Source organism: Galeopterus variegatus, unplaced genomic scaffold, assembly GCF_000696425.1.
Source record: "Galeopterus variegatus unplaced genomic scaffold, G_variegatus-3.0.2 Scaffold197, whole genome shotgun sequence".
In the NCBI taxonomy this organism is placed as follows: domain Eukaryota; kingdom Metazoa; phylum Chordata; class Mammalia; order Dermoptera; family Cynocephalidae; genus Galeopterus; species Galeopterus variegatus.
This window is the reverse complement of record NW_007726308.1, coordinates 250,152-278,088: the sequence shown is the minus strand read 5'-3', so window position 1 is coordinate 278,088 and position 27,937 is coordinate 250,152. Positions and strand designations below refer to the sequence as shown.

At 52.2% G+C, this 27,937-nt stretch overlaps 1 protein-coding gene across 1 annotated transcript; it reads left to right on the top strand.

The window, feature by feature from the left end:
• The first annotated feature begins 243 nt into the window (after positions 1 to 243).
• Positions 244 to 27,937, top strand: NECAB2 (N-terminal EF-hand calcium binding protein 2). Its single transcript, XM_008565380.1, has 12 exons — positions 244 to 262; positions 5,915 to 6,023; positions 8,211 to 8,236; positions 8,407 to 8,504; positions 15,744 to 15,880; positions 18,350 to 18,468; positions 18,657 to 18,736; positions 21,352 to 21,405; positions 22,021 to 22,133; positions 25,238 to 25,315; positions 26,709 to 26,800; positions 27,319 to 27,937. Exons 4-12 carry the CDS (start codon positions 8,424 to 8,426, stop codon positions 27,345 to 27,347), a joined length of 783 nt encoding a protein of 260 aa, XP_008563602.1. The 5' UTR covers positions 244 to 262; positions 5,915 to 6,023; positions 8,211 to 8,236; positions 8,407 to 8,423; the 3' UTR covers positions 27,348 to 27,937.

Sequence of the window (27,937 nt, the reverse complement as noted above, 5' to 3'; positions counted from 1 at the left end):
GGCTGCTTCAGCTGCGGGCGGCTGGGAGGGCCTCTGTCTGAAACGTCCCTCCCCCGCCCTGGATTCCAGCCCAAGGGTCTCCTTCCCTGGAGCGGGAGGGTGGGAATCTCAGCTGTCCCAGGCCCAGAGTTGCTCTTGGGAGAGGAGAGGGATCTCTGTACTGGGTCAGGTCAGAAGCTGTAGGAGGGTGCCTGCCCCTCCCCAGCCCAGAGCTGACTCGACCTCTCTTCTCTGCAGATTTTCCGCCGTGCGGACAAAAATGGTGAGTTACCCTCTGCTGACCAAGGACCTGGCTCTTTCCATCCAGACACTTCAGGGGGAAAGGATCAGGGGGTAGGAGACATGGGCAACCTTGAACCTAAAGCTTAAGAGCACAGGACTCCGAAATCAGAAGGCCAAATCCTGGCGCTGCCCTGTGCCTCAGTTTCTCAGTAAGATGGGAATCATAACAGCTCCTACATGGTAGGGATGCCGATTCAGCGAGCTGGTTCTGCGACGCCAAGAACGGGGCCTTGCCCAGTAGGTGCCTGGTGTGCTTTATCCTCCATGTAGCTGGGCTGGACCACGGTGGGCCAGGGTGGGGCCCAGAGACCACCCTTTAAAGGAAGCCCCCAGCCTCCCTTTAGGCCCTCCATAGGCCTTGGTGCACTTCCTCCTCATAAGCGACCCGGTGCAGTTGGTGCTGTTGCCCCATTTTATCCACGCAGTGGTGGGCCAGAGAGGTTAAGTGACTTGCCCCAGGGTTGCCCAGCTGCGTGAAGGAAGCTGAGGCCCTCCTGCAGATCCCCAGCCCTTCTCTCATCTCTCTCAGCCTCCCTAACCCTGTGAGCAGCACATCATCATGGCCAAGGGGTCTGGGCACTCCACTCCTCCTGACTTCTTGAAAAGGCTCCACTCACCGGAGGAAGGCTAGGGGCTTGAGAATAAGGATGTTTACAAAGGCACATCCGAGCCTCACAGTGGAGATGAATAAAATCACAAAAAAACGTTATAAGTTATTATAAATACCATAGTTGTCATCGGGCTCAATGCAACTCTTTGTGGATTTTAACCAAGGCAGGTGTCACCTCCAGCCTCAGTTTCCCCATCTGTAAAGTAGGATGATAACACTTGCCCTGCCCCATTCCCTGGGCTTTTGGGAAAATCCAGGGAGGAGATGTGGGTGACAGACGTTTTTAAAGAGAATCAAGAGGTGCTCCGTGTTTGTTTCTTCATTCACTGAGAAAATACCCGTTGAGTCCCTCGAGTCCCAAGCCTGTGCTGGGGAAAGAGTAGGAAACAGAGACCCTGTCACCTGCCCCGCCCCCTGCTCCCCAGGTGCTGGGTCCCAGCACCTCCAGTTCTGGTTCCTGTCCTGCGCAGCTGGAGTTCAGAGTGGCAGCTCTGGCCTGGGCCCCCAGCACCCTGCTTCGTCCCTGGGGTTACTGTTGGATTGCCCCCAGTGGCTGTTGGGGGATGAAATGGGAGGCTTTGGGGATGGGAGGGCAGGTGTTCGGGTCCAGGCTGGAATTGCCTGGGGGTGATGGCGACCCTCCTAGGCCTCTGGGGTGAAGCACCATCAACAGCCATTCTGTAGGAGCAGGAGGAAGGAGGGGGATGCAGGGGAGATTAAGTGTCACTCGAAAAAACAGTAGTAGCACCGTGACCTAAAACACCTTAAAGATGAGCTGACAGGGGTCCCGGGGCCTATCCGCTTATGTGGGGTGGCAAGATCCTTGCCCGTGTGCTGGCCAGGCTCCTCCAGCAGGTTGTGAGGTCTTTACGGGTAGGGCTTTGGGCTTGTCCCCTGTCCTGGGTCCTCAGTAAACATCTGTACAGTTGATGGATTCACTCTCCCCACCTGCTACAGAGTGTGCATGTGCCTCTGTAACTGCTGCCGTGGACCTGAGCGTGTTGCACGTGTGTGTGCACATGTGGCTCTCTGTGCGGCTCCTTAGGTGCCATTGCAGTGTGTACGAGTGGGTGGGAGGCGCCACGTTTCCTTTCTCCCCCTGAGCACAGCTGTGGGGATCCTCAATTTCACTCCTGTGGCCCCCACAGAGGCTGAGCCCACCCCTCCCCCATAGGTCTTCAGTCCCCCCAGCCACCACTACATGGCCATGGGGGGCTGTCACCAGGGTTACTGTGGGTGTGAGATGCCGGTTGCCGTGGGAGGTGAGGCTGGGCCCCTCCTCTGTCCCCTCTGGAGCCTGACTGCCTGAGTTCACGTCTTGACTCGGTCTCTTACCAGTGCTGACCTCAGGCAAGCCCCCAAACTCCTGGGCCTCAGTTTCCCCATCTGTAAACAGGAATGATAATAGCAGAACCTACCTAGAGCGCTGTCTGAGGGTAGAGAGTTGAGCTCCTGGCTTGGAATAAATCAGTTGATAGGCATTGAATGCCTTGGCAAATGCCTGTTCCGGGCTTCTGCTAGCTTGGCTTGTCAATGGGTGTTTGATTTCTACCCTGTGCTCAGCGGGGAGCTGACCATCTGGGGGTGCTGCCAGCAGTCATTAACCATCTATCATGCACCAAGACTTAAATGGACTTTCTCCTCAGATCTTCACTATGATGCTGCTGGGATAGGAAGTCTCAGCCCTCCCCGCTTTTTCCAGAAGACAAAAACAAGGTTTGGAGAGGGCAGGTGATGTTTTTCAGGTGATCAGGGGCAGTGGTTCTGATTCAACCCAGCAGTTTGAAAGCGTTGTGTAGGTGTGGGTATGGGAGTGGGCATGGAGCAGCTCTGGAAACAGGCGTGCGTGCAGGTGTGAGGACAGGTGTATGGAGGAGTGGGTACAGCTGCAGACAGGTATCCATGCACATGGGCACATGAGCACACACTCATCATTGTTTAACACAAGCCAATGCTGGCCCCATCTGAGCATCCAGGGGTGGACTGAGAGGAGCCTCGGGGATGGCAGATGCGAGTGTGGTCTCAAACTGGGCCCCAGGCTGCGGGTTGCAGCTACAGAGATTACAGTGCAAAAGCTCAGGCCTGTCCCATTGTGGAGGCTGTGGTGGACACAGGACATGCAGTCCTGATGGGGAGGTTAGAGCGAGGGGCTAGCCTGGCAGCCTGGTATATAAGCCCAGAAGGGCAGCATGTGGCGGCTGGCAAAGGGGTGCAGACTGTGTTTCTCTCCAGGGACAGGGATGCTAACAGGCTCTTGGCATTTGAAAGGTCACAGTGACAGGCTGAGCTCGTGCTAATTAGCACAGACACCTGCAAATGCCCCACTCGGGTCTCTGCCGGAAGTGGAGGTGCCAGGCCCACTTGGCTCCTCTAATTGGACCAGAGGCCTGGGCAGGGGATGTTTTTCCTTCATTAGCCAATATGAGTTCATTAGGCCTGTGGTGGGACATTCAAGGTAAATGTCAGCTGAGAAGGCTTTGTGATGAGGGGACCTAGTGGGCCTCTCTGCCTGTTGTCCCTGGGTGCAGAGGGGACTGAGGTGCCTAGACAGGCAGAGGAGATGGAGGCAGCCAGAGAGAGGCTGGGGGGTGGGGCTGGCTGGGATTCCCTGTCCCTCACCAAAACGGGTGGGGGGTGTGTGCTGCGTTGGACTCAGGAGTCAGATGGCCCGATTCAAACTCCAGCTGTAGGGCCGGCCCGGTGGCGCACTGGAGAGTGTGCCACTTGGGAGTGCGGCGGCGCTCCCGCCAAAGGTTCGGATCCCATGTGGAGACCGGTTCCCGCTCACTGGCTGAGCATGGTGCGGGTGCAACACCGAGGGTTGCGATCCCGTTGCCGGTCAGTAAAAAAGACAAAAAGGAAAAAAAAAACAAAAAAACAAACTCCAGCTGTAGGACCTGGGCAAGTCTCCCAATGGCTCTGTGCCTCAGTTTACCCCTCTGTAAAATATGGGTAATAGTACTACCAACATCATGGGTGTTACGAAGACTAAACGAGTGATCACGTGGAAAGAGCCCCATGTATTGATTGCTATTCTGTGACGGGACTCCTGGTTATCTTCAGCCTTGCCAAAGAAACTTGAGAAGTCTCCTGTGTCCCAGAATACAAAGAGGCAAAACTTGGATTTCATGTATCTCACAGCTGATTTTGTGGATTTTCATGGTTGGTTTTGGGGTCTTCTGTTTATGTATGTGGGGTTGCTTTGGTGGCTTTTTTTTTTTTTTTGGTCTTGTTTTTGAAAGTTGCAATGCTCTCTCCCTCTGTTACCTTGAAACTTGGGCCAGGATGTCGGAGTTATATCGGGATGTTGCCCTAGCCACCCATGCACACACACGTTCATATTCTCTCTCTCCCAGCCCCTGATACTTCATGCCTTACGGGTCCAGAGAGAAATCATGTGGAGTGAAACCACAGCCAGGTCTGAGAACCCCGCTCTCCTGAGCTTGTGCTCTTTCCTTACTTCGAACCCGGGCAGAGCTGCTGGGAGTAAAAACAGAAGCGCTAGAGCCTTAAAGTTTAATGGCTTTCGGTCTGAACCCATATAGGTCTGGCGTGTGTGGTTGGGTGGGTTGTGCCCTGCACTAGGGTACACACATGAGGGAATGGAAGGCCCCAAATCCAGGCTGCATTCCACTCCCAGCCCACGTGCCCTGACGCTGGGCTCCATTGCCCCCACTGCAGGAAGGCACATCTCTTTCTAATCTGCACGAAAGTGCCATGTGGACTCGCAGGGGTCCCTGTCCCAAGCACCTGGCCGTGATTGCAGACTCTCTGGAAGTAAAGGAAGGGGTCCATGTAGAAAGGGTGGGGCCAGGAAATGCTGTCATGGGTTAACCCTTCTCCCTGACCTCCACTGCCTCTCACAGACATAGTTTCCCTTCAGGAGGAGCACATGTGATTTTCTTAGATCCTTGGGGACAGGGTGGTAGCTGCAGGATGGGAGTGGGGGTGGGGGTTGGCTTGCTGGAGTTTGCTCAGCAGGTTTGTCCAGGTGGGAGAAGCTGAGGGTAGAAGCTTGGGGACTGCTTTTCCTGGAGTCACTGATCTGCTCGAGCCACCTCCCTCAGTGGCCCAATCTGACCCGAACGCAGAAGACCTTCCTAGTAGGGCCCAAAGTGTCCCCAGCGATACTGGTGCCCAGAGCAACCACAGATGGAGAGAGAGGGAGCAAGAGGAACAGGGGGCATGGCTCAGTTGTGGGGTCCCCCTCAGCATCCCAGAACCACAGCCTCCAGCCTAGATGGAGGCCTGAGCAGTGCTGGGCCCAGACCAGGCCTGGCACCTGCTCCTCAGATGGTTTAGCATCTTGATGGCTGCATCTGTGGCCTGGGAGACAAGGTGACAGTAAGAACTCCATGCCAACCCTTGGCAGGTGTCTTATGTCTGACTACACAAAGGCCGCCTCAGGAAAAGGTCTGGAGTTTGCTGTGCAGGTGAGGCAGAGGAGAGAGAAGTTGTTCCCACTCCCAGGGTCAGGACTTAGGTCCTGGGGTTGGAGTGATTTCAATGTGGGGAGACATGGGCATTCGGAAGCAATAGAGTGAGGTGGTTCACCAGGCTGCCTGGCTTTGGATCTACCTCTTATCAGTGGTGTTACGTTGGGCACATGACCAAAATTGAGCTCCCTTAAATAGCACCTACCTCCAGGTGCTTTTCTGAATTGAATGAGAGAAGATTGCCTGGCAGGGAGCAGATACTCTACATTTGTTGAATGCATTTGTAAAATGTCTGGTACATAGTGAGTCCCCGTAACCTAGCTGGTGTATTCTTTGTTTGATTTGGGGATTATCTGTAAATAGGCACTCGTCTGTTGGTTTGGGGATTAGCTGGATGAGTCAGTGATGCTCTGTGGACTGGACTTTACTGGTTAATATGGGAATTAGCTAGGTGGGCAGAGATTGGAGTTTAGCTTGGAAATTGGCTGAGTGAGAAGAGATTATCTGTGTTTATCTGTTTGCTGGGGAATTGCCCGGATTTGGGGGCTGTGTATGCACTGGCCTCTCTCTTCTTCCTTCCTCGCAGATGATGGGAAGCTGTCCTTGGAGGAATTCCAGCTCTTCTTTGCAGATGGTGTCCTCAATGAGAAAGAACTCGAGGATCTCTTCCACGCAATTGACTCCGACAACACCAAGTGAGCGCAAGTCCTGGTTGCCAGAGCAGGGGTGCAGGGGGTCCTGTGAGGGAGGCATCCTCCTTCTGATCTAGGAGCAGGGGGCAGGAGATCTGAAGATTCCCAAACTTGCTAATCCAAAAGTCAGCTCTAGTTGGCCTTCACTGCCCCTCATGTGTTGGGGAGTGGGCAAATTGATATTGCACTGGCTACTATCGCAAGTTTGTCTTTTCTGAGCACACATGGCTAAGCAAGGAGAGACCCCCGATTCTGCACAGGATACACAGGATAACAAAAATGGGAATTTGGCAATGATTTCATCCTTCTGCTCACTCCACCCAGTCAGACTCCGACCCCAACCCTAACACCTTGTGCTTTCTCCCAATCCCAACAGTACCTGAGAGTTCGAGTCTCACCTTAACACTAATGCCCATTTTAAACCAAACTGGAACCACGTACTAATCTACTAATCCTAACTCTAACCCTCACCCTACTTCCTACCCTTGTACCTAATTAAACCTTTTCTCCAACCCAGTCGTAACCCAACCTGCATCTCAGAATCAGCCATATCTGTCTCCAACCCATCTGTAAATCAATGGCACATCCTACTCAAATTTACCCTTGACCGTTCGCCAACCTTAACTCCATCTCACCCTTTCCTTGGGATTCCCCAGACAGGATGAAGCCTGAGCTCCCTCCTCATCCCCATTTAGGTGAGATCAGAGCCCCTACCTGGTCATCGTCTTCAGGCCCACTCAGGTGATAAGGACCGGAGTTCCCTGGGGGCTGCTTGGAGCAATTTGATAAGTTGGGATCCCCTGAGACTGGCTAGAGATGGTCTGGACAAGGAGATACCAGCAAGCTAATTTGCAAGGGACCTGGTATCATGGTGGCCTGGACCAGAGGTTGAGGCTGAGAGTTTCCTGAGAGGCATTGGCTGGGGACCAGACTGGGGCAGATAGAGTGGGTATTCCTGACTGGGAAAGGTTACTTTAAAGAAATGGCTTCAGGCTGTAGACTCAAGAGTGGAGGGCTTTGTTTCTGGAGCCAGATGGAGGTTTCTGAGCTATTCCTGCAGCCTCCTGGGGAGCTTTGGAGGGGTCTAGGCAGGTGCCCACTGATTTATTCATTCTCATTCAGTGCTTTTGTGTTGGGCCAGCAGGAAGGTGGGGGAAGAGGGTAGAGAGAAAGAGCCACTGGTTTGAGAGTTTAACCACGAGAGTGAATAGGGGTGGGTGGGGTTTAGGGCAGACTAACTGTTATGGAAGGTCAAAACTCCTTCAACCTGCTCTTCAACCTTCCACAGTGTGTGAGCTACAACATCAGCTCCTTATATGCTAAATAAACTTTCTTCCCAAAACAATTGACATGAATCAGAAAGATTTGTGAAATGCAAGTTTAAACAAAATTGCAGGCTTCTTTTCTGCAGGACTTGTCAGAACTCTGAATGAGCAGAAGACAAGCACTGGGCTCATCTGAGCCCAGGTTTATTTGGTCACAGAAGCCTTTTATCTAGAAGCATCTCGTTGAACCTGGGTTCCACAAGCACACTATCCTCAGCCAGCCTCCTCCTCTCTCACATGAGGGAACTGGGCCCAGAGAGGGGAGGGTTATCAGGACCTGCCCGGACACACAGGGCCCTTGACTGAGGGTATGCCCCTGTAAGCTCCGCCGTGGCATCTTGTTCTCGAGGCTGGTATGTGCACCCTCACCACCGGGAGTAGCGTTCTCATGCCCGAGAAGGGGCAGGATCCTGCTCCGTGCTGTAGGAAGGAGGGTGTGGGTGTGGGATCCAGGGGCTAGGATGAGACAAGGAAGGCTGTGCCAGAGGCCCAGAGACACAAGGACCCAGCAGGCAAGGATGCCTGGGGTGGGTCAGATGATGAGTTTTGTCGACAGCCTGTAATAGTCCTGCCCCCCATCCTTTCTCTCGCCTTTCCGGGGCGCAGCCCCACCCTTGTTCCCATCTGTTCATGGTGTGGTCAGGAGACTTTGGGAAAGAAAACAGAAATAGAGTGGGTAGCATGGGGGTGTCATTTACCTGCTGCTCCCTCATCTGTAAAGTGGGGCTCATGGTGCCAGTGCAGCATAGGATGAAAAGAGGGGCGCAGTGAGGATTGCAAAGTGCACAGGGCGTGCACACTTTGGAGGGGCAGGGACAGGCCTGACTCTCTCTCTCTCTCTCTTTCTTTCTTTCTCTCTCTGCAGCCATGTGGACACAAAAGAGCTGTGTGGTAGGTGCCTGGCTGTGCAGAGACCAAGATGGGGGTATGGGAGGGGGATTGGGGGAAGAAGGGTCCAAAGGAAGGGAGAGGCAGTGCGGGGCATGGGCAGGATTGGTGGGGGGCCTGGTAAGAGGGACAGAATCCCCTGTTACCCCTGACCTTTGCCTTCCTTCCCCCAGATTACTTTGTAGACCACATGGGGGACTATGAAGATGTCTTGGCCTCCCTGGAGACCTTGAACCACTCTGTCCTGAAGGCCATGGGCTATACCAAGAAGGTCAGCGGGTGTGGGTGGCCCTGGGGGTCCAGGGCCTTAGTGCTGGTTTGGTTCCAGATTTTTCTGGGCATCCTCACCCAAGGGTGCCTGGGTTTACAATGACAGCTGCCGGGTGGGCCTGGCTCAGGGCTGGGCTTTGCTTGGGGTGTCTTGAGGGAGCTGAGGTCAGCTGTGAAGTGAGCAGAGTGGCTTGGCGAATGGCCCTGTCCGTTCCGACCTCTGGTTTGGAACATGAGGCCCTTTCTCAGCGTCAGGCCTGATCTTGGGATGGAGTCCTAGGAAGGGTGGCACCCGTCACTCCCTCGGGCAGGCATTACACCTGAAGAGCCCATGCCCTCTGCAGCAGGCCTAGGATGCTGGAAGCGGGGGTGGTGGGGGGTGGGGGCATGCTTCTGAACTTGACCGAGGAATTTATCATATGAGAGTCTGGGGAGGCAGGGAGACATGAGCTGAGCAATGGGACTGTCAGGAATATTGGGAAGGGGCTGCATGTTCTGGAGAGAGGGACCCGATATGGCCTGCAAGTCTCTGTCCATGGTCCTGTCACCTCCTCCTCTGCGTTGATGCCTTGTGGGAGCTCAGAAAAGGCCAGCCCCATCTGCTGGCTGAGGCCAGGGAGCTCAGCTGATAAAGTCAGCCAGACCTGGCTGAAGGATCCAAGCTGGTGTTTTCTCTTTCTGAGCCTCAGTTTCTCCAGCTGTGAAATGGGAGTGTCTACTTTATAGAGTCCTTGAGAGAAGTAAGGCCTTTAAGCTGCTTAGCACAGGGCCTGGCACAGAACAAAGGCAAGTACTAGTTCTTATCATTAGGCTCCTATTGTATGCCCAGGCATAGGTTAAGACCAATTTTGTATGTTTTTCTAATGCTGCTCAGTTACTGCCTGCCACATGGTAGAGAATCCCTTTCTTCCCATATATCCAAACATAGCTGGGCCTAATCCACATTTCCATTTGTGTCCTAATGTCATCCTGTTTTGAGTCTTGTTGTTTTAAAGTATGTTTTAATACAGTATAAGACTGACTCCCTATAATTTTTCATCTTTCCGTTGTTTGATATCCTGAAGTATCAAGGTGGGTGGTGGATTAGAAAGGAGTATGGAAAGCTCCTAGACTTCAGAGTCACCCAGACAAAGGAGTCAATCCCAGCTTCGCTCCCCAAACACCTATGGGCGACAGGGCGATTGAAACCACCTCCTTGGACCCTGGCTTTCTCATCTAGCAATGGGGCCACTTCCTAGCAATGTTGTTGCAAGGTGTTGATAACATCCGACTTGCTCCTCTGTCTTTGGTCACGCTGTTCTGGAACATGATGTAGTTTTCCATCAAGGAAAGGATCTTAATGTCTACCTGTACAACTTAGACTAGCTTTAGAGATTTTGCTCCCAGAAGTCATACACAGATCAGGTCAGGGGTGGTCTTTGGTGAGTTTCTAGTGGTAGGTCATTGCAGAGGTGATTGGCATTTCTTTTTCTTGCATATTTTCTAACTGGTGTTTCTTTGTAGAAATGCAGCTAATTGATTTTTATTCTAAATGCTTTTCTTGTATCCATTGATTTTAGTCGACTTCTTTGCTTTTTTCGAGATGCATTGTGGCATCTGTGATTAATTAGTATGGTTATCTGCACTTCTGACATGTGCTTCTCTGTTTCACTGTTATGTCCTGTTGCATTTTCAGCAGATTCTAAAACACCATGATGACACCAGGCCAGGCATTCTTGTTTTGCTTCTGGTTTCCAAGTGCATCTCTCTAGTATTTCTTCACTAATTATAATATTAACACCAGCTCTTATGTTAGAATCCTCTTTGGCATGTTGAAGAAATGTTTTTGCATTCCCTTTGTTAAATTATGTCTTAGGAGATGGGAGTGAATTTTTTCAAATGCCTTTTTGGTATTTTTAAATGATGATATGACTTTTCCTAAGGTATTGATGGGGTGGATTCTATTTTTAGATTCTCTCATATTGAGCAATCAATCCTCAGCTTCCTGTCATCAATCCAAATTGGCACATTATTCTTTTATCACATTGCCAAGTCCTTGTCACTAGCTGAGCATTTTATCTCTGTCTCCAGTGGGAACTGAGATCGGATGATAGTTTGGGAATGAATTGTGAGGTGGTTTTGGTTGTTTTCTGTATGTGAATCAGCTTCTCTAACATGCATTTATTTTTCTATTCAAAAATAGGAAGAATTTATCCATAACTCTTGGGCTAAGGCTTGAGAGAGGGGAGGATATTATTTTAAGTTATTTTAAGGTCAACCGAGGTTTTAGTCAAGTTTTTTACTTTTTTGTCCATTTTAGTATATTTTTAAACAAAACTGTCCTGGACATGTTCGGTTTTATGATCAGTTATGCGTAGTATGTTCTTAAGATTACTTTTAAAACTCTCAATCATTGTTTGACACAAAACAGGCACCTAATACAGATTAAGGTCAATAAAATATCTGCTGTTATAGACCAGGTCTCATTTTAAGTTTGATCCTGTTTTCCTACATTTTAAAGCCTTATATTTGACAGAGTATGCCTGCTTTAATTAGCTGTTTCTAATAACCAGCCTCTGACACATTTGTTTAAATTTCATGATGTTTCCTAATTTATTTTTCATTCCTCATTATTATTTCTTTCCAACATTTCCTTGTTTTTGTTGTTGTTTGCTGTTCTTTTTCATGTGTGAAATGGAATGCTTAAATTTTTTTGATAACAAAGTTTGAAATTTTAAAAATTTACCTCTGAATGATATTTTCATGGCAACCATACATCTTATGTGTAATATTTTCACTCTCATGGTTCTCTGAATAGTCTACTATGTTCTCATTTATTTCTCATTTCATTGTGTTACGATAACATTGAGGGACCAGTAAGGTTTCTACTCTATTTTTTTAATGTATTGAGATATCTTCATTATATAACATCTTATTTTTTTTAATAACTATCTCATGGGTGCTTGAGAAGATGTGGCTTCTGCTTGCAGAATATCAGATTTGAAAATAGCTATCCTTGCTTTGTTATAAAATATATGCTATTAAAAGACAACTTTTTTAAAAGGTGAATTGTGTTTCTTCTACAAATGTTAAATGGACATGACAAATATTTTCTTTAACTCATTAATTAATGTGAGAATCAGTAAGATGTTACAATGCACTCAAAGGAGAATTCAGAGAACACAGGCATATATATATATATATGTAGCAACTAGGAAGTCTGAGATGAATTTGTGAATAAATGCAAAACTGGTCACTATCCACACGGCATCAATCAGTTGCATTCTGCTAGACAAAATTCATATGTGTTTCTGTGGATGAGAATTGTTTAAATTATTATAAATTTTCTGTATCTTAAGACTTTTAACAGTAGCTCTAAAACAAGGAAAGACTTAGATAATACAGGAAAGTATACTAGATGAGAAACCCAGGAATCCTTTTTGCCCATTTCAAAGACTTTCACAATTTTTCCTGACAATGCCTTCTGCGTCCCTGTTTACTGTTGTCAGATTTATCTGTCCTGTGGGACCATGGTGAGCTAATTTCTTACAGTACGTTGTTTTGGCATTTAATAAGCTTTGTATTTCTAACAGCTTTACTTTTTATACTTTTAGCTATGTTGTTTCATGTGTGTACTTTTGTTATAATATTTTTACTATATAAATCATACATATTTGATATGCAAAATTTAGGAAGTAGAGCAACGTAGATGGGGCCGGCCCGGTGGCGCACTGGATAAGTGCGCCGCTTGGGAAGCATGGCGGCGCTCCCGCCCGAGGGTTCGGATCCCACATACAGACCGGCCGCTCACTGGCTGAGCGAGGCGTGGGGAGCAACACCGAGGGTTGCGATCCCGTTGCCGGTCCCCGGTCCGGTACGGGGGCAACACTGAGGGTTGCGATCCGTTGCCGGACACGACAAAAGACAAAAAAAAAAAAAAAGTAGAGCAACGTAGAAAGAAACATTTCAAATCACTTCCAATTCTCACTACCCCAACCACTGTTAACATTTTAGTTTACCTTTGTGCCTTTTTCCATGTGTGTTTCTTTCATATTTTTCACATCATACCATGTACATAAAATTATTTTCTGCTTTATTACCTAATATTTTAAAACTTTTTTCATGTTAAAACTGTACAAGAGCATCATTTTAAATATTCTTATTTAAATTTACTTATTTTTCCTCTCTTGTTGGGCATATTAGTTCTTTGCAGGGTTTTGATATTATGAATAATTCTGTAATTAATACCCTGGAACTTACGTATTTGTCTATGCTTTGCACTGTTTCTTAAGGATAGATTATCAGAATTGGGGAATTACTGGGTTAAAAAATACAAGCAGTTTAAAGCTCTTGACATATAGCAAAATTGCTTTATAAAACATGGCTGCATCCATCAAGTCCCCATAGCTGTGTCTATAGCAGTATCCTCTCTTAGTGCATGAAGGTTTAAAAATATCATGTCCTTGTTTTGTCCACGCCTTTTGTCATTCATTATATTCTGACCCGTCTCAGCTTGTGTAATACTTCCTCATTTAAATTCTAACTTGATAGTGTTATTGCAACTTGTCCTGTTCGTTTGATCAGATTTGGTTACAGAATCTTTGCACAGGCTTTTCTTGTAAATCCTTTGTGCTGCTTTGGTTTAGGTGTGTTTCTGGTTGGATCTGATTTAATCCAATCTGGGATCACGTCTTTACACGTTTTTACCTTTTGATGGTCTCTGTGTTTATATTGTTGAATGTGATTTGGAAAGTAAAAATCCTAGTTTTCATTTTACTAGTGATTTTTAATTTAAAAAGTTCACATTTTTTTTTTTTTTTTTTTTTAAAGATGACCGGTAAGGGGATCTCAACCCTTGGCTTGGTGTTGTCAGCACCACGCTCACCCAGTGAGCTAACCGGCCATCCCTATATAGGATCTGAACCCGTGGCCTTGGCGTTATCAGCACCGCACTCTCCCGAGTGAGCCACGGGCCGGCCCCTAAAAAGTTCACATTCTTAATTCTATTTTTATACTTAGCTAATAAAAGACACTTCCTATTCCCTCTGGAAATAAAAGGAATTTGCCTTTGTATCCTTAATGTTTAATTTGAGTGGTCACCATTATGTCTTCTTTTCACAACTTCTCTATTCAGTAATTCTTTCTCTAATTCAAGCCTAGATGATTTAGAAAAAATTCTTAAGCATTCTTTGCAGAAAGGGTGCTCATCTGGTAAAATTTCAGAGATTTGCTGATTTCTGAAAATCTCCCTGTTGCCCTGCAAATAAGTTACTTGTCCACTGGATACAAGGTTTCTAGATCTGATCCTTCCCCTCTGGAACCTATAGAGCTGGTCTCTTGGACGAGGCATCAATTGTGGCAGAAGAGAAATCTGTAAAAGCTTCATTTTTACTCCCTTGAAAATAACTTGTCTTTTTTAGGATTCAGCTCACCAGTATATTTATCGATCCCCTGACTGCATCCCCAGTTACTGGTTGGGTGCTCTTAAGACACTTCACCTCGCTTTTCTGCTTGGTCACTTCTAGCAGTCTTTTTCTTTGTGTTTAGATTTTGTACCAAGTTGTCTTCCTGTTTGTTTTGGGCCATTCATTTGTCCAGAGTCCATTGATCACTGGATCGTGTGTTTCAGCTGTCAGCTGGGAAGGATAATTGATCATTGCAATACATTAGGCTGCCAGAACCTGACATACTTTCTGCCACAGGTTCATTCTCCACCAGGGCCTGTCTGCAGCGGGCTCTGGCCTGGCTGTTGGCATAGGACATCCACTTCCACGCCTTCTCCGGGTACCCCTGCTCCCACCCCCACCTCTGTTTCTTGGTCTCTCTGTCTCTCAGCCATGTATCCCATTGTGCAGTTATTGCTAATTAATTCCCAGTCAGAGTGATGGATGGTTTAATTTGCTTTCCTTCAGAGCCCTGTTTTCCTCGCCTTGCCAGAGACTGGGCAGAATTCCAAGGTGCCCGGGGCAGATGGCTCAGGAAGGCAGGGTCTTGGAGGCAGCTTGAAGAACAGCACAGGGTGTGAGAGACCCGGAAACCCCCAACGTGGCATCATTTTGTCATCTCATTCTTGAGTGACCTGGATAAGACAGAGCCTTCTCCCTTCCTCTGTAAAGCCTTTTGCTGTCCAAAGAATCTCAGCTGGTCCAAAAGCCTTGAGAAATTCAGCCTTTCTTGAGGTCTCCTGACAAAGAGAAATTCTATCTCATACCACAGCACAAAACTAGAGGAAAACCCTCTTTATCCATCTTTCCCCACAGTTCCCCTCCTCAGGGCATCTGCAAAGCTCTTTCAGTCCCTCCCTGCTCTTCTGTCTCCTCCCTCTGAGTGCTGAACTTCAGGCACTTTCTTGGAGAAGCCAGTTTAACCCACGTGGCTGCTTTTGATTCTCTTCTGTTATTTCACTGAGTTAGCAGCATGGAGACCCAGGCACCCAAGAATTCTCCTTGGAGGAAGAAGGAGGGAGAGGAGGTTATGAATTTGTCTCTCCTAGTACTTTATCCCTGTTACAACAATAAAAACAGCACTGCCGCTGCCATCACCACCATCACCACCACCACCATCACTGCCACTACCATCATCATCACCACCATCACCATCACCACCATCACCGTCGTCACCACAATTACCACCACCACCATCATCACCACCACCATCACGATCACCACCACCATCACCACCACCATCATCATCACCATCACGACCACCACCACCATCACCACCACCATCACCACCCCCACCCCCACCACCACCATCACCGCCACCGCCACCACCACCATCACCGCCACCACCACCACCACTATCACCACCACCACTACCACCACTGCCACCATCACCATCATCACCACCACAATTACCACCACCATCACCGCCATCCCCACCAGCACCATCACTGTCTTTATCAAAGCAGCTGCTGTTTACTGAGTATTTACTGTGTGACAGACACTATGCTGAGCATTGTATATACATTTTGTCATTTAGTCCTCACTGCAGCCTTGTAAGATAGACAGTACAGTGACCGTCATGCTCAGGGTCACCGAGCTAGTAAATGGTGAAGCCAATATTCAGGCCTCATCTCTGATTCCATAGCCCCTGCTTGGAGACTCTGCAGCCTCCCAGATGCAGGAAGCAGTGGGGTCCCCTCTTCCCCCTGCAAGGCAGAGACACTGACCCCAGGTGCTCCCCACAACTTCTGTGCTAGACCCCACATCCAAATTCCCTTGCAAACTTTGTCCTTGGGGCCCTTCCCGCCTCTCCACAGGTATACGAGGGCGGGAGCAACGTGGACCGGTTTGTGACCCGCTTCCTCCTGAAGGAGACAGCCAATCAGATCCAATCACTGCTGAGCTCCGTGGAGAGTGCAGTGGAGGCCATCGAGGAGCAGACCAGCCAGATCCGGTGCGTGATGGGGCCTTGCAGGGTTTCCAGGGGCATGCCGACACATACGCACACAGCCTGCTGCTTCTGGGGTGTTTGTGTACCTAGGAGCTGGGTGACCTTGGGAAAGTTGCTGTACCTCTCTGGGCCTCCATTTTTTCCAACTGTAATGTGGGGACAATTATATACCTAACCCCTCAGTCACTGTAGGATTGAATGAGAAAGTACGTGCTCAGGAGAATGCCTGGTGTACATATGGTACATGCATGCCTTCATGCCATAAGGCGCTATTTCCCAAACTAATCAATTTTACCACGTCCCCATACCACTTGTTTAGGTGGAACTGTTCTATTGCTGGGCCCAGTTTTTACAACTGGAAATAAATTTAAGAAGCAGTGTGTGGTTACTTGGAAGATGAGTCTCACGTGCCATAAATGGAGTAACCAACAAAGAAGTAGCCTAAGGTTGCTCCCTCTCTGTTAAGAGAGGCTGGGAGATCTGAGAGAGGCATCGAAGACAGGGTACCACCAAATTAAGACTTTCTCAGGAGGCTTGAAAGAGTGAAAATGGAGTGGTTTTCTCATGGTGTACTCAGTGTTATGTAAGGCCTCACTCATGTGCCCAGAACCACAGAAAAGCCCCTGAGACCCCACGTGGGCGGCAATGCTGTGTTGAGGCTGTGACCTGGGATCTAGAGAGGAGCAGTCCTCTCCCCCCAGCCCACCAGTGCCATTTGCTGTCCCAATACTCTTCTCTACCCAGCTCCTCCCAGAATAGTCTGTGTGCCTGGCACAAAGGCTGAGTAGAGAAAATACAGAGCAAGAGCCACGTGTCCACGCCCAAGCTCTGTGGAGCCTTGACTTCCTCTGGACACTGCCTTGAGTTTCCCAGGCAGAGGCTGGCCCAGCCAGGATGCTGGCTTGCTGTGGCTTGGGGGTTTGAGTGTGTGTCTTTTGTTTGGTGAGGGCAGGTCCCATTTAGGTAAGATTGTGAAGGCCACTTCATGATGCTGTTCCCAAAGTATGTTTGCTCTGAGTGCCTGTGGCCTAATCAGCTGGAAAACTTAAAATGCAGAGTCTTGAGTCCCGGGCCACATGCACTGGTTAGAATCCCTGGGAGCTGAGCCCAGGACTCTGCATCTGTGGTCAGTCGTGTGATTCTGAGGGTCTCCAAAGTTAACAACCACCACTCTGGAAGCTGACACATTTCCTTTCTGTTTTGTCACTATCTTGGTGAAAATCTTGCCATTTTTATCCTGCCACAGAACAGATAGTATTGCTGCATGATTTTCATCAGTGATTTCCTGCCCTATGACACCTGCCACCCCCACATGGGACATTGGTGGAAGGGATGGCATGTCATGGTGGAGAGACACACCTGCTCCACATGCCCCCACCTCAGACCACCTTAAATCCCAGCTATTTTGGCTCCTGGCCATGGGTCCCCAGGGCCATCTGTTCTGTTTACCAGCCTTAGAGCAGCCTCCAGGATGTCGTGTTCCAGGCACAAGCCTCTGGTTCAACACCTGCCACCCTGGGGAGTTGGGTTTGCCCCTTCAGCACATGGGAGAGCCTTGCTGAGCTTTCAATGTTCATAGGAGACAAATTCCAGAATGCACCGAGGCAACGATGCTCAAAGAAGGAGGGGGTAGTGTTGAGGGGGGCGGGGATCGGGCACGTCAGCCATGCACAGGGGCACTGTGTGTGTTTGTGTATTTCTATGTCTGTGGTGAGTTTTCCAGCATCCCTTTGCACGGGAGGGTTTGGACATTGACCACGCATTTGTTGAGTCCCTATGTGCCAGGCACAGTGCTCGGGGAGTAGGGTGTATGCACCTCCCTGGCTAGCTGTGCCTGTCAGGGTGCGTGGGGGCTGTGCTCACCAGTGTGTGTTGGAACCCAGTAGAGGGTTCAGGGTCAGGAGGTGGGGCCTGGCCCCTCTCTCTAGGGCCTGGCTGATCACAGCTTTCTGTCCTGTTATGTCCCCAACTGTCTCTTAGGGTTCCTTTTGTGGGGGTGGATTGCTGGTGCAAACCCAGGTCACCTACCCCAGAGGGCACCAAACACCAAACTGACTTCCAGTGAGGTGGGGAAGGACGGGGACTTGGTATCTTCACAGCATGGGCTCAGCGGTTGCCCAGGAGGCTGTGAACTGTTGGGATAGGGTAGGCTCCTGGCTTAGCCTCACCCCAGCCCTGCACCTGAATCTCTCAGGAACAGGGCCTGGGCATGGGGTCCTAGAATGGAGCTGAGTTCAAGTCCCGGCTGGGGCAAGGCCTTGGCTGAGTCACCTGCTTTATGGGCCTCGTTTCCACCTCCATGAAAGCAAAAGCAATAATGCCCACCTCACAGGGGTGAGGTTCCCCAGGGCAAACAATGGGTACGTCTCAGCCCACAGCCAGCGCTACACAAATGCCTGCTGAAGCTGCTGCAAGTGTCAGGGCCCTGCAGCCAACACTGTAGTCTGTGTGTTTCCCCCTCTCAAACTGCAGACAGAACCACAGCAAACCCAGCCATGGCATGGTGGAGACCTGGTATGGAAGCCCCAGTCTGCCTTACGCCCCCAACCAGAAGCTCACGGCCACGGAACAAGGGAGGAGCCCTCTGTCTGGTGAGAGAGAGCAGTGGCCAGGGGTCGGGGCAGTGGCCGGGGCTGTGGAGGAATTCTGACAGTGCCCTGGCTGTGACAGTGACCTGGCTGTGACAGTGACCGGGGGTAGGGTCAGTCTGGGTGTTCCCTTCCCCCTCAGGCCTGGCCCTGTCCCTCCCACCATCAGGGTGTCTGTTTCTCCTTCTCAGCCACCTCGGACCCAAAGGAGGAGGGCCTGGAAGCCCAGGTCAGCCGGTTGGCAGAGCTGATTGGGAGGCTGGAGAACAGGGTAAGCCCCAGCCACGTGCCCACTGTGATCCCTCCTCTCTCCCCAGCCCCCAGGGCATGCAGTTAGGCCTGGACTTCAGGACAGAAGTCAGGGCTGCAGAGGGGACAGGGGCCATGGAAAAGACCCCCATCACCAGGTGGGATGTGGCAATGGAGAACTCAACTAAGGCTCAGACCCTGGGGAATATGTGTGTTGTACAGGCCTAAGGAGAGGCCAACTTCAACTTTGAAGGAGACTTTGCTCTAAGGCAGGGGTGGCCCAAGCAGGTGGGAGCAAGAAGTGGCACATGGATGAATGAGACACGGCGATGATTCAGGACAGCTTAGAAACAAGGAGATGACCAACAATGAGAAATCTATTAAGTAAGATGTGGCCCGTCCACAGTAATAGAAAAGGACACATCCTTTACACAATCACATTTTCAGAGAATGTTTTGTGACTTGGTAGAGTACTCACAACATGACCATTTGGTGGAGGAAAGAAAACTGCGTGCCTTAGGGCTTACCAGCTGCATGGGCTCAGGTATCAGACTGTCCACATTCCAACTCTGGCTGTACTGCTTAACAGCTGTGTGCCTTGGGCCAGTGACTTACACTCTCTGAGCCTCAGATTCCTCTGATGAAAGAGAAAATAATCAGCAGAATGTAATCAGCAGAAAATAATCAGCAGAAAGAGAAAATAATCAGGGGCATTGTTCAGATGAAATAAAACGATGCCTTATGGCTTAGCACAGAGCCCCTGGTCATAGTTAGCATTTAATATTAGCAATGTTAGCAATTATTATCAGACATTCCACTACCAAAATCTGTACACATGCACGCACCACACCCACACACCTACATAAACCAGGATAACAGGTGTCTCAGAGCCACAGCATGGAGGTGATTTCACATTTCCTCTATTTTTCTGTATTTTTTTAACATCGTTTGCTAAGGGCATTACTACTTTGCTGGGTTTGAGGGTCGTGGGTGGAGGGATTCGAGGGGCTCCCCACCGGGAGGGACGCACAGTCTGTCACTTGTAGGGAAGTCCGAGGCGGGAGGCAGGCGCGCCCCCTGCAGTGCTGAGCCGGGGTGGGATCGCCCCCCCCCCTTGAAGCCGACTGTCGGGGTGAGGTCGGCTCGGCGGGACCCTGCGGCCCAGTTGTCATAACAACTCGGCAGGCGCCTCGGTAGGGAGGCTCTTTGCAGCTTATTTTTAGCGCCCGGTCGCCCTAACAACCAGGCTGGCTGGTAACCGAGGAGCACCTGGGCGTCCTGGAGACGGGGCGGGGCCCTCGTCCCCGGCCTCTGATTGGCCAAGGCCGCGAGCAGGAGCCAATCCGGGCCTGGCTCCGGCCCCGCCCTTTCGCGGGCCAACCTGAGCCGCCTCCGGGCTCTGCCTGGGCGGGGAGGATGGAGGCGCTGGGGCAGACCCGTGCCTCTGCTCTCCGGGAACCCACATACACGATTGTGAAACGATGGAGACAGACGCTCCTGCCAGGCACACCGTCAGCACTTAAAGCACGTCCGCGTCACGCGTCCGGGAGAAGTCAGTACCGTCTCCAGGATCGGCCCCTACAGCGCCCCTTGTTCAAACACTGAGACTTGTAAGGTGGGGTTGCACACCACAGCCCGCTCACCTGCCGCTGTTTTCTTTGACAGCCAGCTGATAGGCCTCACACGTGTGCTCATGTGTGAGATTGCAGTCTGTCCTCATGCAGGACGGACAGGGATAGGCACAGAGGTGGCGATTGTCGCGGCGCTCCAGTGAAAGGAAGAAGAATCATGATTCTTTGTGTCAGGTGGGGAGAGATACTCGGTCCGAACCCAGGCTCTGACACTTAACCAGCTTTTGTGACCTACAGAGCCTAGGGTTCTCTCCTATGAAATAGTGACCGTTGAGCATCAGTGAGTGGTCAGCCCTGTAGTAGACACCAGGTACGGGTGACAGACAGAGCTGACATGGTTCCTGCTACAGGGAGCTTACAGTGGGGCAGTACCCACCTCAGGGAGTCTGAAAAGTTAAGTAAGATGTATTTGTAAACCATTTAGCTCAGGACCTGGGGAAGGCCAGGGAGAAGGAATGTATCACTCCATTCCGACCATTACATTCGTGAGGTGCCAGGGATTGTGATTTGGGTGAGTTGTAAGCTGATGCGGAACCTCAGGGCTGTTGCCAGCAACTGTGGCAAAAAACAGCAGCATCCTGGATTTGGGCTTCTTGAGTCCCCACCTCTTCCTCTCCTGAGACCTCCCACTCCAGCAAAACACTCAGTCTCCTTTGTGCCCTCTGCAGTGGGTGGGCTTGGCCTCTGTGCCTTCCAGTGCCCCCAGATGCCAGGGCCAGAAGGGATTTTCTGCCACCTCCTGTGGTTGGTCCCCAGCCATGCCTTCCTGGGTTCCCTCTGAGCCAGCACTGTGCATGGAATATGGACTGAGCCCTGTCCAGTGAGGCCTGGCCTCTGGGAGCTCCCACCAGCCCAGGGGTTCCCAGATCCCCTGGCACCTTAGGGCGGGGGTGCTGAAGCTCTGTGGTGGTCCTGAGTGCTCCAGTGTCGCTGTGGTGGGACCTGGAGGCCTCTCTGGTGGAGGTGGCCTGTGTCTCTAGTGTCACTTTGTGCTTCATTGTTTCAGACACTCTGGTTTGACCTGCAGCAGCGCCTCTCAGATGAAGAAGGCACCAACATGGTGAGACCCCTTCCCTGAGACCCCCTTCCCCCCGCTTTCCCATGGCCTCATCTCTGCCTAAGCCAGGACTGTCAAGATCTGGGTGTCTTCATGTCTCTAACCTACCCCTCCTGTCCAGAACCACCACCAGGGAAGATGAAGCCCTAACACTTGGCCCCCAGACCCTGCCCTGGCCCAGGTGTTCTTCGAAGCTCTGGAGACTCTAATCAAAAGAGGTTTTGCGTGAAGCAAAGCATTTGGCAAGACAGTGATGCCAAAACGCTGAATCAATCAGAAAGGGACTTTGCTGGTCCCTGGTTCTGCTGGTCTCAAGGACCTGGATGTCTTGTAGGCACAATGGATATTCATAGGGCCTCTTTAAACACCCTTGCCTGTTTCTCACCATTTGTGGGGACTACTTTCTGCATTTGGCTCAGTTCTAGTCCTTTTTAGCCAGTTTTCATGTGTGAGAATGAGAACCATGTGTGTGTTGGGGCGGTGGTTGTGTCTGGCTTTATTTTGGCCCAATTGTCCTGTCCCCTCAGAAGGGAGGCATTGGAGGCTGGGTGGGGTTCGGGGGAGGGCTCGGCAGGGAGCTGAGGGGGTGCCCACTGCACTCACTCTCTGGCCCGGCAGCACCTGCAGCTGGTCCGGCAGGAGATGGCCGTGTGCCCTGAGCAGCTGAGCGAGTTCCTGGACTCCCTGCGACAGTACCTGCGGGGCACCGCCGGGGCAAGGACCTGCTTCCAGTGAGTGAGCCACAGCACAAGGGACGGTGGCGGGGGCTCTGCCTGGCGTGGTAGATGGGGCAGGACCAGCCTCAGCCCTGAGAACAGACCGTGCCCCAGGGAAATGCACAGCAGGGTGATTAGGGGAGCTGGGTTCAGCTTCTTCCCGGCTGTGTACACGTGTCGCAAGTCACTTCAAGTGACTTCATCTCCTTGGCCTCAGCTCATTCCTCTACAAAGTGGGGCCACCAACAGGACCTGCTGGTGGGGGTTGTGGGAGCATAAGTGGAGTAGGGATGTGAAGGGCTCAGGCCGGACTGGACACTGTCCACGGGCCGCTGGTGCGAGCTGCTGCTGTGGCCGTCATCGTACACCTAGCACATGGCCTGGCATGTAGCTTGCACTCAGCAAATTATAAAGGATGGAAGAAAAGGAGAGGACGTGAGGCCGGAGGGAAATGCCTGAGAAACAGTAGCCACCACGTTTTCCCCTGGTCTGTGCTGAGACACCCAGGAGGAGTCCTCAGTGGGGGTGGGGGTAGCTGGGCCAACAGCTCCCACCTGTGTCTCCAAACTTTGGGCGGCTCCTTGGGACCTCCCCCTCCCATCCCTTCCCTGCACCCAGGCCTGTGTCACTCCTCAGCAAAGCTGAGCTGGTGGCCATGGCCGCATCTGAGGGCCTACAAAAGACCACAGCGCTGCTGGTGGTGGCCCAAGAGAGCTGTGGGCACCAGCCGCCCGGCTCTCTCCCCTCTTGTCTACACCGCCAGCCCTCTGGCCTGCCTGTCAGTGCCCAGTAGCCGTGGCCTCTGTGCCGGTTCCCTACCTCAATTCCCTCCCTCTCCAGTGGTTTTTTTCCATCCTGAGAGCTCATGTTCTGCACCCTCTGTTTCCTGGGGGCCTGCTGGGGCAGGCTCTGGACCCTGGGACACAGCTGTGAACCAGGTAGGCAGGTGGCTGTTCTGGCTAAATGTTTATTCTTGGTGAGACAGGGGCAGACAAAGATGATTCCAGATGGTGGTAGGTGCTGCGGAGGCCAGGAAACAAGGTCTCGCCAGAGAAGGCACTTTGGGGAGAGGCTGCTCGAGGTTGAGGAGTGTCTGTCTGCACAGCCGCCTGTCACCAAGGCCTGCGTGATGAGCAGCCTGACCTGCACAACGCAAGCTGGAGTGGCCAGGGCAGGGGCAGCCAAGAGCTGGGGTGGCAGGGGGAGGTAGCGTTCGAGAAAGAGAAAGCAGCCAGTGCAGCTGAACAGAGCAACATGGGGGAAAGGACCTGGCATGGTGGCAGGACCCACTCCTGCCAAGTGCAGCAGGCCAATGGACCATGCTGCAGACGCATACACAGGAGCAAGACTCGGTCCTGTCCCCGTTGTGTGAGGAAGGGCTGGGCAACACGGGAGGAGACCCTGCAGTCACCAGGGAGGGGTTGGTGGGGCGTCCTTGGCATGGTGGGTGGCACTGGCCGGATTTGCTAAGGGAGTGAATGGTGAGTGTGGGAGAGGAGACGCGGTGGGCTCCCAGATTCCTTGGCTTCACTGTCTCGACAGAGGACTGTGCCATTTACTGAGCTGCAGAAGACAAGGTGCTGAAAGACAAGTCTGCAGCTTCTGGCAGGGATGGGGCAGGGCAGGGGTTGGGGCTGCTGGGTGCACATGGTGCCTAAGGCCACACAGCAGTGAGCGGCAAGAGAGAAGGGGGCCCGGGCCTGGGAGGGAGGGAGATGAGGTGCCCAGCCACTCCCGTGCAAGTGGCACTGACTCTTCAGGCTGAGCTCTGCCCCCTCTTCACATCACTCGGCCCACCTGTTGTGCTGCTTGGTACACACCCACCATGCAGCCCTCTCCTCACAGGGCAGGGACCCGGCGCGCCGGTCCCCAGGGCATACAGTAGGGCTCCACACCTGTTTGTTGAATGACTGCGTGTCCTCACTGCACCCTGAGCCTGCCTGCTCCATAGCTGCTTTCATGGCGCTGCAGTCACCAAACAGATGAGCCAAGTTTCTTGTGATGACCTTTGCCTGTTGATATAGAGAAAGACCCAGAAGCGGCACCATCCACATCTGGCAGAGGCCACGGGTTCCGTATTATCAGTGGGCAGCACGTGTCCCCCAGCCTCTGCCCCGCGTCCGCTCATCAAGTTAGGAGCCCACAGCTCCACATGTAATTTTAGGCCAGAGTGTAATGAACTAATGATATGATTAGCGGCCTTGTTTCTCTGCTTCCATCCTGTGTGGCAAAACCTGGAATTGCCTGTAATTATACAGGGGAGCATTCACCCATGACAGAATCCTCCTGAAGGAGGGCTGGGGGGTTAGTTCTGCTGAGTGTGTGAAAGCGAGCAGAGGAGAGGCCAGATGGGAGCAGGACAGTGACACCAAATGATGTCACCTGGGAGGGGGCCCTTGCTCCCCCAGGGCTACCACATTCCACAAGGTCCTGGAGGCACCCCCTGGCCTCCTGCCCTCTCTGAAGCTCCAAGAGTCATGTAGCATCTGCCCTGTTTAAAACAAGGTGAATGACGTGCCCTGGGTCACACTGGTCATTCAGAAGTGACATGGGATTTGCCTGGCCTGTAGGATGCTCCCCCTGGGGAAGACCCTCCCTCAGTCTGTTTCCTCCTGTCAGGCCAGGTCCAACTTAAAGAGATTGTTTTAAGGATTAAATGAGAGAGTGCTTATGAAGGAGGAACATGCTTTGTTTTTTAAAGGTAAAGTTTTTTAATGAATATGAAGCCTTTTACAATTACATTTCATTATGATCTGCTCAACAAATAACTGCTGGCCACTCTAAGGGCCCAGGCCTTGTTCCAAACAGACCTGGTGGCTGGTCCTGGAGGCTCTGAGATGTTCTGATCAGCAAAGCAGAGGCCCCATTGTGGGGACAAGGTGGACGCTGTACCCAGACTGCCCCAGCGTCCCCAGCCTTTGCCAGCCTCACATTTCCGGGCTCAAGGTTATCCCAGAGCCTGACTCTTGAGTCCCCCCGGCAAGGCGCGTTCGAGGGTGGGGCAGGGCCAGGGAAGGAGGTGGAGGAGGTGCTTGTGTGTGTCCGTGTTCCAGCGGGCAGCCCACAGGGGCCAGGGCCGCTCCCGTCCGTGCACAGACTCCCTGCCTCTGTCCCTGCAGCATCGCCGCGGTGAGGCTGTCGGACGGTTTTACCTTCGTCATCTACGAGTTCTGGGAGACGGAGGAGCAGTGGAGGAGGTAGGTGCATCCATGTCCCCACATGCCAGGCCGGCAGTTGTGAGTTAGGTGACAGGCCATGGTGGGGGTGTCCCTGTGTGCCAGGCTGGCAGCTATGGGTTAGGTGAGGGGGCCGTGGTGGGGTGGGGTTGCCTGGGCCCTGGGGTCCCTTTCCTTGACCCCAGACTATCCATGAGAGGATGGGAATAATGAGTCCAGCCACCATGTTCCAGAAGCGTCTACCGGCAAGAATGCCTGCCTCACCTGGCCGACACATGCCCTGGTGCAGATGGAGGTGGTGTTTCTCGGTATGTAGTGAGACGCCTCACACTCCGCTGGGCTCTTTCAGTGCAGGTTCCCAGGTAGCCCGAGCCCTGCCAAGTCTCTGAATCTGACAGCAAGGCAGTTGCACACGTGTGCATGAAACTGCTGCTCTAAGGGTTACAATCCCCTCCCCAAGCCCTCCCGGCCTCACCCTTTCAGCTCACTCTTCCAGGTCCAGCTCCAGTGGCCTCCTCCAGGAAGCCCTCCTGATTCCACCCCCCACCCCCCGAGTTTCCAGTCCCTCCTCTGTGCCTCTTAAAATACCCCGTTCCTCCTTGACTGGCCACTGAGGGCCGAGGCTCTGCCTCACTGAACATCTCATGCAGTCCAGGGCCTGACGCAGAGAAGGTAACTCAGTACCCATGTGATCCATTGCTCTGTCACCTGCTCGGAGCACATTCAGGGCAAGTTGCTCCCCTCCCTGGCAGGAGACAGGGATATCCAACACACACCCCTGATGGTTCTGCTTCGCTGGGCGCTCCCCATCCCTCCAGCACTGCCAGGCTGGCAGGAAGGGCAGCCTGTGAGTAGCTCCGTAGCCCCCACTGTCCTGCTTCCCTGCTGGACACTCACATGTGGTGACAGGCTGAGGACCCCAGGGGGGTGGGGCTGCCATGGGAGGTGAGTGACACAGGGAAGGACTCTGGGTCTTCTGTTCACACTTCACTGACTTGGGAACAAGAGACTAAACCTCTAGAGGCTTCAGTGTCGTACAAGGCACGTGACGGTCTCACCCCCTCCCAGGGTACATCAGGAGATTGAATCTTTGTGCACTTAGACCTGTTCTCGTTCCCAGGACAGGTTGACCCAGCAGGGTGTGTGCGGTACTGGCCTCAGTCTAGGAATTCTTTCCATTAAAGCTCATCTGCCTCACTGGAAGGCGAGCAACTGGCCACTGTCCCCCAGCGTCCGGTGGTCAGCCTCACTGGGGACTAGCCTTCTTCTCTTCCCAAAGAGACTCAGACCAGCCCACTCTTGCTTTTGAGCTCCTCATCTCAGGCAGAGCTAGGATTAGAACTGGACCCTCTCCCAGAGGCTCCCAGACCTCCAGCCAAGCCCCACAACTAACACATGTCTCCTTGGGTTGCAGGCACCTGCAGAGCCCTGTGTGCAAGGCATTCCGGCATGTCAAGGTGGACACGCTGAGCCAGCCTGAGGCCCTCTCCAGGATCTCAGTGCCAGGTAGAGGGCAGGAGTGAGGGCCCAGAACAGCAGTGGGGGCCAGGGGTAGCAGCAGCTGTCTCCAGACAGAGACACTGACTCAAGAGGAGGGCAAGAGCCAAAGGGCAGCAGCTGGCAGCAAGCATACCCAATCCCCAGCAGGTCCTCTGCCTGCATCCACAGCCAGTCTGAATTTACCTGCCAGGTGTGTGATTTGCCTGGGTGACCAGCCAGCACCTGTGCATCACACAGAAGGCCCAAAGCCTTGCTTTGCTTGCTTCCTACTCAGGGCCACCACTGCCACCTGTACCATGGCGTCAGGCCAGCCCTGGCATGGCACAGAGCTGGCACTGGTTGAATAAGGGCACATTCTTGCAGGAAGTGCTCCTCTGGCCTGCAGCAAGTGGGGGGCAGGAGAGGGGAAGCGTGCCACCCTGCCTGTCCCCTGCCAACCGCAGCTCCCACAGAAAATGAGGGGAAGGGGATGCTGGTTCCCAACAAGCCCCCTTCCTAATGTTTCTCTCTCCTGCCACCTCTAGCTGCTTGGTGCACTGTGGGCCGAGACTGACCACATCCCCAAGGCCCTGAAGATGTGCCCACCGCCCTTCCCCCTCTTCTTGTAAAGGACGCCCCCTCTTTTCTAGAAACTTTGGTACATGAGCTGTCTTTTCAGTATACTTCTAAACAAGAATGTATTTTCCCCACTGTTTGGCGTGAAGGAGGGCCCCTTCCCCCTGGCATCTCCCACACCCCCCACCCTCGCTGGCAGGGCAGTGTCTGCACTGCTGGGGTCCTGCTGAAGCCAGAGGTTGTCGTTGACAGGGGAGGCTTCCTCGAACCAGCACCCAGCCTCTCATTCCTGGCCTCTCCTCCCACCCTCGAGTGGCCATGCATGACCAGCCCCCACCACGCCCAGTCCGTCTCTGGCCTCCCTCCTACTCTAGTGGCTGAGGCTCAGCAGGACTCCCCCTGGCCAGCCACCACCTCTCTCCTCTTCCCTTCCTCATTGACATCCCTCCACTTAGTAGGAGCCGTGACCCCGTAGTGCCCAACCTAGCCTGGGCTGAGCCCACGTGTGGTGGTAGAACCCATATAATCAGTGCCAGTATAGTAGACAGCAACTGGTGGGCATCAGCACCAATAAACTCTGGCTGGGAA

Bases quoted from the DNA above. Each gene is read 5' to 3' on its own strand.
- NECAB2 (XM_008565380.1), top strand. From the start codon at position 8,424: ATGGGGGACTATGAAGATGTCTTGGCCTCCCTGGAGACCTTGAACCAC. The intron at 18,469-18,656 runs GTGAGAGAGAGC...TCTCCTTCTCAG, and splicing joins AGGGAGGAGCCCTCTGTCTG to CCACCTCGGACCCAAAGGAG. The intron at 21,406-22,020 runs GTGAGACCCCTT...CTGGCCCGGCAG, and splicing joins ATGAAGAAGGCACCAACATG to CACCTGCAGCTGGTCCGGCA.